General features: G+C 37.2%; 1 protein-coding gene across 1 annotated transcript in view; it reads left to right on the plus strand.

Moving 5' to 3' along the window:
• The window catches only part of LOC135681660 (uncharacterized), a 45,218-nt gene that overhangs the window by 30,570 nt on the left and 1,795 nt on the right, over positions 1 to 12,853 (plus strand). Inside the window, exons 19-22 of the mRNA XM_089111888.1 lie at positions 243 to 392; positions 746 to 864; positions 11,102 to 11,163; positions 12,011 to 12,107. Of these exons, the coding sequence (XP_088968014.1) occupies positions 243 to 392; positions 746 to 864; positions 11,102 to 11,163; positions 12,011 to 12,107 (428 nt within the window). The remainder of the gene's footprint in view (positions 1 to 242; positions 393 to 745; positions 865 to 11,101; positions 11,164 to 12,010; positions 12,108 to 12,853) is intronic.

The following is a 12,853-nucleotide window of genomic DNA, read 5'->3' on the forward strand; positions in this document are numbered from 1 at the left end:
CAGTGGTTGTTTTATATGACCACTAAGCAATTACACAAAAGGTCTTAAAAACAGAGTATTAGTAGTGCTTTGAATTTCTCTGTCTGGACTGGCCCTGTTTTCAATGGCCCTGTTTTCACTGACGCTGTTTTCACTGGCCCTTCTTTCACTGGCCCTTCTTTCACTCGCTCTGTTTTCGCTCGCTCTGTGTTTTTCTATTGTACCTTTTCTGTCAATTGCCAACCCTTGTCCTTATATTCCAGGTATTTTTATTATCGATGCAATTCACGAGTTGTACCTGTGGCTTGGCTGGTGGCCTGAGGAGGAGGACAGTGAAAATTCAGATGCACAAAGAATGCGTTGGGATGTAGATAAAAGGAAAGCCATGGAAAGTGTGGTTCTATATGCAAAAGGTACGCGAATTTGTATACCGCACGTCCCTTTACTTATTTGGCTCGTTTGACAGTAAACAAAGTTACATATCTTAAGGCAGATGCTCATACGCCAATGTATCGAATGTTTTGCGCAAAGCTTCAAACCGTACAATGTTGGTTTGAAAAGGAACTATTAGGAATTGGTTGGATCTTTAAAATAGGCATTGCTTGTAAGATTTAGAATGTCTATTGTTTCTAGTAGGTAGCTTTGAGAGGGTGAGTTCATTTGCATTTTTTTAATCACTGTATTCATTGGAGCAACTAGACCTTGCTCTATAGCTTTGCTTTACCTCTTTAGAAATCTTAATGCTCATTTGTTCATATCATAACAGAGGTTGGACGCCCATTGTCGCACTGTTACGTTGTTGATGCTGGACTTGAACCTGAACAATTTACTCACCTGTTCCCTTACTGGATTGTGCAAGAAGATATCACGGAAATCCAAATTGAGGTTTGTCTTTCGTTTTTTTTAAAAGCCCATTTGCAAAGCAAAAAAGTGCTTTCATGAATGGCTGGAAGGGGGGGGGGGGGGGTATTTTAGTATTTTGCGAACTTGCCGTTTGAGCTTACTACCAGTTATAGGCAAGGTTTCGTCTTTTGATGATTTAATGCAAAGTACCGATAGTCCTTAAATCCTTTTATTTCATTTTCAATTCGAATATTTAGGTGGGTAGCAAAATTGATTAACTAGTAATAAGAAATATGTAACCCAAATCATAGTCGAAGACTGAAATATTAGATACCTAAAATACGTTATGATATAAGGCCATTGAAGGCATATATTGAGATGGCCTTTTCTTCTTATGCTGGATTGCTGTTCCATACTTTTGCACCTCTAAACGAGAAAGACTATGCTCATTGTTTTTCCTGGGCAGCCTCAAGCAAGTGTCTGTATTCCGCAGATTTCGTGTACCGCTGTCTCTACAGCAAGCTAAGCAGACTACCTCAATTTTTTAATCTCAATTTGGAAAATGGCCACAGAATGAATAATGTTTTTCAAAGGACTGTATTTTTTTCAAAGTTCAGCGCAGCTGTGCCCATTTTTTCACGTAGTTATTTTCAAACACTAAACCCTCCCATATTTCATATCCGAAAATGTTTGACCTGGATTGTGGCTTTTGAAGGTTGCCCTTAATCTCACAGAAAGAAAACACCAAGATATAGAGAGTTTAGGTTCTTTGCACTAAGTTAATTTGTAGCCATAAGACAGCAATAGGAAATAGACAAAGAATATGCGTAGTAGAAACAACTGCAGGTCAGTCTGATAAGTACACGCTATATAAAACTTTGATTGCTTGTTATGCAAAAGTACGTATGCAGATGTTTTCAAACAGATCTTTATTTTCCTTTGAGTTGAATGGTAATCAGCTGCTCTTATTTCAGGGCTGTTTGCCCTCGTTCCACGTTGAATTATCTATTACAGTGAGAACTGAATTTTATACATATTTCACTTTTGCAACAGTTCTCTGCGTGTTTAACGCTGTTTCGAGAAAATTTTAAGTGATGGCAAAATTTGACCTGAATATGTTAATTTCGTTGTCAATGATAATAAAGGGGATAATTGCTTTCAAAAACTCTAGTGAACGATGTTTAGCCAATATTATTGGGCATTTCAAAATGCGTGAAATTATACGATAGCAATTGGAGCGATTATAAGATTTAGGGTTCAGTCCCACAACTACTGTCCAGATTAGCACCCGGTTTTCCAGTTCTAGAGACGCCCCATCAATGCATCTTGATCAATACATCTTGATCAATATATTTTCTATCCGCTGTCATCTCTCTCAAGAAGTTTTATATTAACAGCCAATGTTTTTATGACTTATTGCTCTTCTTTTCATTTTCCTAGTAGCAAATATTATAGAATCTCGTTACGAATAGTCAAATAAATCGTTAATGTATTCTTGAATTTAAAAGATGTTTCCATTAATGTCAATGCTTGTTGTACATTTTAAAGCGTAAAATCACCGCAGCTAAAATTTGATATCTGTTAATGGGCATAAACATGCGGGTACAAATTAAAAGTACCGAAAAGGCCAACGAAAACACCTCGTAAAGTTGACGTTCAAACTGAAAGACAGTGACCTCATCAAGCTTTGAATCAAGCATCTTATCGAAGGGCTTATTTTTTAAAACAAAGTGCAACATTTTTTAAGCGTCTGTGCTTGTCAAAACTTCAGATGATCTGCTTGTCAACAGAAGCAAGTTCAAAATATAAGAGCCTATTTAGCCAAACAATTTCCAACAGGTTCTTATATGTGGGGTTTAACCATTTAATCTATATACTTTGTTGCCAAAAACAAGAACGATGAAAGAAAATTGAATTGTTAAAATAACACTGATAATGCACAACGTATATTAAATTTGAACAGTTATTATAAAACAATTATTGCTACTATTTTGCAGGCCCGTAGACACTGGGGACAGGGGGCAATGCCCCCCAATAATTTTGCTTGAAGATCTTATAAGCGCAGCTTGATCTGACAGTATTTCGTAAGGCAGGTTTAGAAAAAGCTATATTTCTATCCATGCCCCCCCCAATCCAGTTTAGCTGTCTATGGGCCTGCTATTTTATGAAGTTCTATATCATCGATGAAATATATTTGGTGGACTTTTGCCAACATCGGTACACTGATAAATTTTTAGAATGAAGAAAACACCAGATTTAATGCTACTTTCTGATAATCAACAACAAAACCTACTCGGTAGAAATTAAGAACCTAATTCAGAACCTATTTTGCCCAAACTGTCAAAAAGTACCCCATATAGAATATACTTTCCACCTACACGTGGGTGTGTACGTCTTCTAGGCCCTAGACCCCTATCTTTGGTTTCGCCTCGTCGGAGATTATCTCCATCGGAGGGAGTACGCCCCCATGCTTGAACCCTGTATCCAGCCCTATAAATCTTATTATTTCTGGTATATTTTGTTTTGAACAAAGATAAAGGGAAAGGGCGTAACATGTAAATTTGGGTATGGGGAGGCACTATAATTCCAGGCACAATAAACAGGGCAGCCGAAATGGGGGAGAGGTTTAGGGCAAAATGTACCAGGGCCTCGTGGTTAAGGGGGCCTAATAAAGTAATGAATTCCATTTTAAGAATATACGATGCCCCCCCCCCAATTTGCAATATCAGCTCAAATAAAATTATCAGGTGTGAAATGTCTTTGATGTTTGGGTGAAATGTTGGATCGATTTAAAACTGCTCAAAACCGTTGGAGGCTGTTGGATGGTGATTAAAATAATCCCCATTGTTCAAGGTGTTGTTGGGCGTTGTTGGCTCGTTTGGCCGGGTTGCCCAACATTTGTTAGCTTCAGGCAAGCGCTGTAAAAAAATTATAAATGTGAATAGCGCTGCACGCCAAGTTTGAGTTCGTGAAGCAGAGATCAGAATTGTAAGAAGAAGAGCGTAGACTTGATTTGGACGACTGAAGAATATTGGATAATGGAAGAGTACGAAGAAAGAGATTTAGTGAGTAAAGATGAGTACGACGAAGCCGTAAAGGAGATGAATAGAGTTTTGGGGAAAAGAAAAGCGTTGCTTTCAAGATCAGGGAAGGCAGGCTTAGGTTGTCTTGGACTCAATCCGAGTATCCCAAAAACGGTTGTGCCAAATGTTGGGTGAAATGTTGGGTGAAATGTTTGCTCGTTTGGCCAGGGCTTTACTCTCTGGAGGTGTTGAAGCTAAGGGGAAGGGCAAGCATTCATGATGGAAAGTGAGTCGCGTCCTTTTTTAGATAATTTTTTTCACAAACAATGTTGAAATTAAATTGAATCGTTTTGTTAATCTTTTAATTTATCTATTCTGAATCATTTGGTCCTAAAAATATTTTCTATAGCGACAATTTACCTGAAAGTTCTTCATTTGCTTAGACGAAAATGATGCACTCATTTTCAATAAGAGCAATTTTTTAAGAACATGAGCCTCAAAATTGGTCAGAAGTTAAGAGCAATGTAGAACAAGCTGAGGCCCTATTGTAAAATAAAATGTAACTTTGAACAATGTTGTGAGTCCCCCGAACAAATTTAATTTCAAAAACAAGGAGTTTTATGCCATCTTCGGCCCGTGGGATGTTTTTTCGGCGAACTTTCAAACTTGTAGGCAAAGAAAGATGTCTCATCCAATTTGCACCTCACCCACTTTTTGCTCGATCAGTTTCCCGAAAATATCCTTCTCTTTACTTAAAATTGCTTTCAAAAGGGCGACAAATACTTATTAATACCTATTTCCCTATTACTAAATTTCCCTGTTATTTTCGCTTTCAACTTACTGAAGAAATTGTTCCTGGCGTTGTTTTGAACACACGAGCTTTATTTTTTCTGTGTAGTTTGAACACTTTCCCTTTTTCGGTTTGAACATTTACCCTTGTTCAGTTTCAACACTTCCCCTTCTTTAATTTCGAAACTTTTTGTAACTTCCGAAGCGAAACTTCCGTAGTGACAATAGAAATATACACAATCATAAAAATATATTTCTAGAAATTGTAATTTTGTACCACATTACTTGATAGAACACCACGAATTATCTCTAAATATGCAATAAACTGTTAGATGAGTTAAGTGCATCAAAAGATTCCTTAAATGTTGTCCTTGACCACTGTGAAAAAACAGCCAAATTCCCTCCAATTTAATTTTTTTAATTTTTTTTAAAAAAATTTATACTTCATATAAATAGAAACTAAAAGCCAAAAAGCAACGTGCTAGTTGAGTCTACCAATGTAGAGCACTGCTCGATTAATTAAGTAATGTAGAGCACTGAACGAGCCCCCCTCCCCAACCTGGATAGGGTTAAAACAGAGACAAAAGCAGTCAATGGATGAAACTGATTGACCGCTTGCCAACCTCAGCCAACATTGTTCCTCTGCGCCCGCGCAGTTGGTTAAAGAGCACCAAAACTCAATCATCCCATCTCATCATTGTTATTTTCTCGGGCTGGTTTCGTTTGCTTACAATCAATTACACTAATTATTGAAAATATAGCGAAATAAAACGAATTCTGTGCACGAGAAGAGCCATAAAGCGCCACCGAGGAGCTTCAAGAAAGTGCAAGGGGGCGAATTTAGGCCACGGCTTTGATGAGAGATGCAACGCTCGTCCTAAAAGATAAGGCGGTGATTGCCTTTCGTTTTTCGGATCTAAATGTTGCGAAACTGTGCAGCCTTCAGCGCGACCTTTTACCCAGTCCTTTTTCGTTCTGCGCGGAGGATGATATGTTGGATCGTTTGACCACGAACGTTGGATCACTTTCCAACACAAAAAATGTGTGGGTGAAACGTGGGGTGAAATAATGGATCTTCCTATGTAATTGGCCCACTTACTGACTAACAACCCCATTTTCTAATTTTTAAATCAGAAATTACATCCCAATTTCTTAGAAAACTCTTCTTAAATCTTCATATTTATAATTTCTCCCCTTTTCCTTCTAATCGACCAAAATTCCCGAAGAAAGGGACAAATCCTTCCAAGTGGCAAAACCGGTCTGCCCTGCCTGAACACCCCCTCGGCCCCTCCCCTCCCCTAGATCACATTAGCACTGCTTGCACCCTAATGATTTAAGAACAAATCAAGAACAGCCAGCCTGAATTTCAATCTACTTGTTCTTAATCTGATGCTTTTATGTACTTTTTTCTTTTAGCTTTTGAATTTAATTTTTACGTTACTTTGACAGTGAGCCCTATTATAAAGAATTTTTCTCTTTGTAGATAAATTATTATAGGCTACCCATTTTAAATATATAATGTTATTATTGCATGCGATAGCATGCCTCCTAACCATTTTGCTTAAAAATGTTTAGAGACTGCAAAAAAGACTGTAGATCCTCCAAAAACAACGATCGGTACCATCACTATTAATGCCAAGAATTATGCATTACCTTCCCATTTTCCTTGAAATTCAATTATTCACGTTCGTAGGTGTTTCATATTTTACAGTTTAATCACTTAAAACTTAATTTTCGCCTGAATTCTTTGCTTAATTTCGCACGTTTCATAACATTGTTTGTACAGCACCTCTCCGTTCTTGCCGTACAAATGATATTTTTCCCGGCTTCACTTCCTGTGGTCAAAGCTGTCTCGAGTTGACTGACGCGATTGCGATGGTCTGGCCCAGGTAAAATTGTGAATAGATGCAGTTGCAGATGCAGAATAGATGTGAATAGTAGCAACTATCTCTTGAGGTGAATAATAGAAAATAGCTAGGCCCATTTGTCATGGTTTTATTACCATTTCTCTATTTGATATCAAGGTATTGTACTGTAGGCTGTACACTTTGAAAAACTTCCTGAACATAGTCTTCTGCTTGTGCATGTGGGGAATAAATTTATTCATGGCGAACCTAGCCTTCTGTATAAAGATGGGAATTTTGAAAGCTTCTGTTCTATTACAGGCAAAAATTCCTAAAATTCTCAAAATAAACTTTGTCTCTACACCTGGAGTTTGGCAGCTTATAAGTTGTGTTACTAAGCTGTTTTGTTCTGTTATTGTTGATATCCTTGTGATAATCAAGTACTTCTTGTGTTTGTCTTTGTCCATTTCTGTGTACCGCCATCATACAACTTAACTTTGGCATTTTTCCTTTCCTCAAGCGCATGCATTTCATAACGTATCGTTACTTCTAATTATTATTATTATTTGATTATTACCTAATCATATTTAAAAAGAGTGTAAAGAAAGTAACGGCTGCCTGGTTTTCTTTGACGACTGCTATTCAACTCACTTCCGTGAAAACAAAGTCGCTTCATCTGTTCCCTATGCTTTCATCAAAGGATTTCAAAACAATGTGAATTGTTTAATGATTGTCACGAGCAAAGGGCCTTGTAAATAATAAGATCAATTGTCAAGACAAGCTGTTAGCCTGTGGAGCATGTCGAAGAAGTGAGGTTGTGGATTTAGGCAATGTCCTAGTTCGCGTCGCTATTTAGCAATATACAAGTTCTTATAATCGCAAAAAGGTGCCTCGTTTACTGTTTCCGCGTGCCTGCTTCATCTTAACGACTCGCTACAGCTTCTGTTTTGGTGGAAACTTTAATCATTTCGTGGGCTAAGTGCTCGCTAGGCCTACTAAGTGATCGGTTATAAACTCCTGAGGATCTACAGAGGTCGTCGTACCCAACGAAAGGCCATGGATTTTCTCAAGCGAATGTTCATTTACTGTATACATGCCGTTTTGTATGAAAAATATTTCCGACGTTCGGCGATACATGATTCTCAAGTCCTTTCCGAATGTCAAACAATACTCCACGGGAGATACCGAGTGTTTATCGTTATTATGTATGGAGTTGGAAGCCTGCTCGTTGAAGTTATATACTTGAAAAAGTTTAAAGGAAGGTTTTGTGCAGTTTTAAGGAATCTTTGTTACGTTCTTGTTTTATTTTCGTGGGAATTAGTGCTAACATGGTTGCTGAGACGCACGGGCACATGCCCCGATGCATATAGCTCACGTGAATTCGATTGGGACCAGTTAGTTACTGATCATCTACCATTTTGCTTTGCATTGTGCTACTATCTAGAATTTCTAGTGATGTATGTAAACACAGTGGAGATTTCATTCACTTCTTTATTCAGAGATTTCAGCCGAAAATTTATCAGCTTTTACGAAACTCGTGTCAAAACAAGAATTCATGGATGCACAAACAATGTTTAATACCACATTGAGCACTCCTGCAAAACCTTATTGCTATAATGAATATGGACATGGTAAACTTTGGGCAGGTCTTGTTCAGCGGCATGTGGCCGGATTCAACATGCGTGACTCAAATTATAGTATACGCCCAAATCTAAATGCCTCGTCTATAGCGAAATGTAGATCCTGGAAATTAGAGGGGATATTCTAAATTGCTAACAGTTTATCGAAATCTGTACCTTGTTGTGATTTGAGACAGCTTAAAAATCTATGTTCTATCCACAAGTATGCTTATGTATGAGAAATTGTGGCTAAAATTGCAAAAATGTTGTTAACTAAAATCCCTTTTAACAGCAGTCACATGAATTCTATCATATATCATCTCCTTTGTTGTCGCGGTTTTGAAACTATTTGGAAAACTTTCGTCTTTACGTAATACAAATATATCTACCACAACATTGCCTGTTAAAAAGCCAAACGATACCCTGCTTCTGGTTCGAAAAGGAGATCCGTGACATGGTCAGGGCAGGATTATGATCGGATAATTGCCCCTCCCCCTCCCCACTCCCATCCCCAATTCTTTTCCCTTTCACTTAATTTTATGGGGCCACGCCGCTTAACGAACCATCATCTTCTGTTAAATTTTCAAAAGATTTCAAGTCTGTTTATTTCACAGCAATTTACGATGATAATGAGAAAAGTTTATGATTTGCAATTTATTTTATAATCAACATGGGAAATTTTGACCTTAATTGTTGTTTATATTTTGTAAATGTCGGTGTTTTGTTGATGCTGAATGCCACTTTGTTGATTAAAGTAGAGACTGGTGAAATTAACTTGTGTCATATGATATTCTATTCCAATAAAATTGATTGCATTCATGTGGTTAGTAGTAACATGCGGTAATTGTTGCAGGTTGCAAAAACGAAATCTCAATTATTTGTATAAATCGTTTTATATACCCTAATGCAAAAAATAAAGAAATGAAGAATCAATCTAGGAAGATTTCAAATACGTTTATGCTTGTGATATCAATGTTGTTAAAGACATTCTCATCCATTGCCAATGCCATTTGAAAGGGTTTGGTTTCATCGCGAATGATGCTTTCCATACTCAGTCATACCACCCGATTACATTCACGTATAGCATGTATCACAATTATTCATTTTTTTTCCAATAGGCAAAAGTTAGTCTAGCAACCGTTAATTTCTGGGCTGTTGCGCACTTGCCAGCAACAGTTGTATATCAAACGAGTCAAGATGTTTTATCTTCGAATACACAATCTTAACCAGCTAAACGAAGGGGGAGGTGGGTCACCATTCATCTCTCCAAGTTTGTGAGTCAGATCTGGCTGATTGATGTTCTTTCCCACTTTTTTCGTTGCTTTCATAGCTGCACGTTTTACATTGTCGTGACCATGTATCCTTTCTTATATAATTCTCTTCTCGATTTTCTTATATTTTACGATATCCAATTTGAACACAGCTGTGTGTTTTCTTGTCTTCTCGGCTAAAGATTTTGGCCTAGCTTCTATTCGGGGCCGTTTTGTTGCGGGAAGTTTAGGCTATCAATTACAAGTGACGTGAACATGCTAACAATATCATAGAAAAAGCTACAGTAATCCTACGAATAACCTCTTTAAAGATTTAAGCTTGGGGATGATTTGATTGAGACTTTTAATTTTGAGTGGGGATCTCCGCTGAACGGGTTTATTTACCATGATCTAAATTGGTGTATTTTTTTGTTGTATCTCGATTAGGCCCCCGTTGGCGCTTATCAATAGGCCAAGACTGTCATATGGGGAGGGGGGGGGGGTGTAACTTTTTCGAAAGTGAGGGCTTATTGACAATTTTTATTTTCAGGGTGAAGGGTTTATTCGGGTGGGCCCTCTTCTAGGGAGGAGGCATTTCGATAATTTACCCCGGCCTTTTTACAGTTTCTAGAATGCTAATGTCTGACACAACTGTTTTGGAAAATGTCTTTGGTGTCTTCTCAACGTGATGCTACTGCCTTTTGCACGCACACAGACACTGATATACGAGAAGAGTAAGCATTGAGAATTGGTAAACGAAAAAGATTAGACCAACATAGGTTAAAACACCATAGTAGCACACACAGAGCAGCAAGCGTTACCAATTTTGTTTGTTTAAGTAGTTTGACAGGTCAAGGGATACTAAATTCACATAGAGTGAACTATCCTGTTAAAGAATGTTAGTTTATGTATCATGATATTAGAATTTATGATACTTAAAAGTGATCTTAAATGACAGATGGAGGTGTCTATCAGTGGCATCGCCACAGGGTGGACTGGGATGGACATGTCCACCCCAGATTTCCCAGAAGTCGATTTTTTAATTTCTCGAAATCCTTTGAAAAAACTTTGGGGTGGGGGGGGGGGTTGGGCTGATCAGATCAATTTCGATTTCCGCACTGTTAAACAAGCCACCGTCACGAAAGTTGCTGCTTGAGAAAGTTGCTTGTCAAAAAATTTCAAAATAGATAAAATTACTGAAAATGGATTTTCCAAGAGTCTGAAGGGCGAGGCCGAGAAAATTTATTTTTGTCCACCCTAGTTTTTTCGAGCTAGCGACGCCACTCGTTTCTTCTTATTTTAATCAGTTTTTCTTTACGCTTCTTGCAATTAAATGAAGAGAGTTTATAGAATTATTTAAAAAAATACAACAGTTGTAATAATTTTGTTCTATCAAGGACTCAATTTGTAAAATAATAACAATATTTATTCATGTTGTGCAGTCAACTTTGCAATAAAAGGGGTTTTGACAATTTGTTTTCGTTATCTGGTCCATCCGTGCGATAATTTTGAAACAGATACCCCTTTGCTTACTAGGGGCAGATACGGCAATATATACCCTCTTCAAAGTATGGATTCGACACAGAACCTCTTGACAGGATAGGTCATAAAATTGAGTGTTAAAATTTCTGCATTTTTAAATCATATAAGAAAACTTTGGTGATAACCTGTTTTTAATAAAAAAATTATTGTTTCCAAAATCTCTTGTCCCACTTATTTTCAAGCCTTCTTAAAAACTTTTCATTTCTCAATAGGATGGTAGAGAAGACAGTGATAAGTTGCAATTACTCTCGAAGAAACTGGAGGGCTTTACCAGGTAAGATCTTTAATTTTTAAAGTATTTGTTTTTAAACTATCTTCCTCCCTTCTTGTCGTATGAATTAGAATTCTCTTCTACACACTTTTTATCCGTAAGAACACACTGTATAAGAACATGCTGTAGAAAATGAACCTGCCACAGGGTCCAAATTCGGGGTCGGAGACAGAGAGATAGCAATTATATGACGCTCCCTCTCCAACGCTGACAAGTTAGAGTTACCAAAAAGTTCAAAATTAAAAATCTAAAGATTCTAATTCCGAGAAAAGAGGACTTTATTTAACTTATGCTAAAAAGAATCAAACTCGCACAAGTTACGATAAGAAGAAAACGTCAATTAAATATAAAGATACGAAAAAATTAAACCTAATCAGAGAAAATCAAAACAGTGTCAGCTAGGTATAGGATACGAATGCGGTTCATAAGAGTTCTCGGGCTTCGTCTTTATCATGATGTCTGACAGAATAAAATGTTCCTTCCTTTGGCAATGTCAATGCATCCTTCCTTCCAGAATTATTTCGTTAACAACAACAAACCTCAGTTGAATAATTCGAAGGTAAAGCAACGTGTTTTGAACATGTTCGTTTGTGTTAGTAAAACAGGTAAGATTTTATCAGCTCAAAATGTCATGCAAAACAGTTCTTGGCCGGTCTTAAAACAACTTTTTAGTGTTTAAATGTAGAAAAAAAATGCTGAAATAAAAACAATATGTAGGAAACCAGAGCTTCAATTCATCCGAAAAAACAAGAACATCGAGCCTCGACAAAATTATTTGGTACAAAAGTTTTCTAGTTTTTCAAAGTTAGTTTTGAAGACAGTTAACTGATTGATTGAAATCTTTTTTCAGAGAATACTTCTCAATCGAAGAACTAATTCAACGACCGCTGCCAGAGGGTGTGAATCCATCGAGATTAGAATCTTACCTCTCTGATGAAGATTTTTATGTGAGTTTTTTTTCCTTAATTATCGTTTTTACGGGCAAGGCTAAGGTTTGTTCCCAACCGTGCACTCGGTAGGTCGTGAAGCGTGTTCTCCGTAATTAAAGCAGTCCCTGCTGATTTGCACTATCTTGCGAGATTTTCTGTTCTTTTAAAATTTCTATAGAAATGAGTAACTGTTAAGATCTCGGACAGAAATGCATTGTTCAACTATTCAATAGATAACAGATTAAATTCAAGTCCCTATTGATGTTTTATCTTTTTTGCTAATGTTTCCAAAAAATTATTGTTTATGGCTCATTTAAGCCCTATTTCACAAGGGCGATTTGTATCGCTGAAAGCAACTTATTTCTGTGATAGCTATCATTAATTAGGAGCAGCTCCAAAGTGAGTCCCGAAAATCTGACACACTATATCCATGAGGGTCATTCCACGCCAATTGTAGTTTGCCGGTTTCAACACTTTTTCAATTCCCTAAAATTCCAACTTCCCAATGCGTCCCCATGATTTTTTTTGCTGATTCCATTGAACAATAATCAGCATCGTGTGTGAAAAAAAATTTCAACCATCAAAACAAATTCCATCCTACTTTTTTTGGGCTCAAACAGGGACCACATTTTTTTCTCCAAATTTTTGCAGAGATGGTGCATGTGGGACCCCTTCAAAATTTGGTCTAATTGGCATTGAATGATCAAATTTTTGGCAGCCATTATGCCGCATTTATTTCTAATGAATTTTCAATTCTGTACCCA

Source organism: Rhopilema esculentum, chromosome 12 (genome assembly GCF_057945365.1).
Source record: "Rhopilema esculentum isolate cy_ngs chromosome 12, ASM5794536v1, whole genome shotgun sequence".
NCBI classification, from domain to species: domain Eukaryota; kingdom Metazoa; phylum Cnidaria; class Scyphozoa; order Rhizostomeae; family Rhizostomatidae; genus Rhopilema; species Rhopilema esculentum.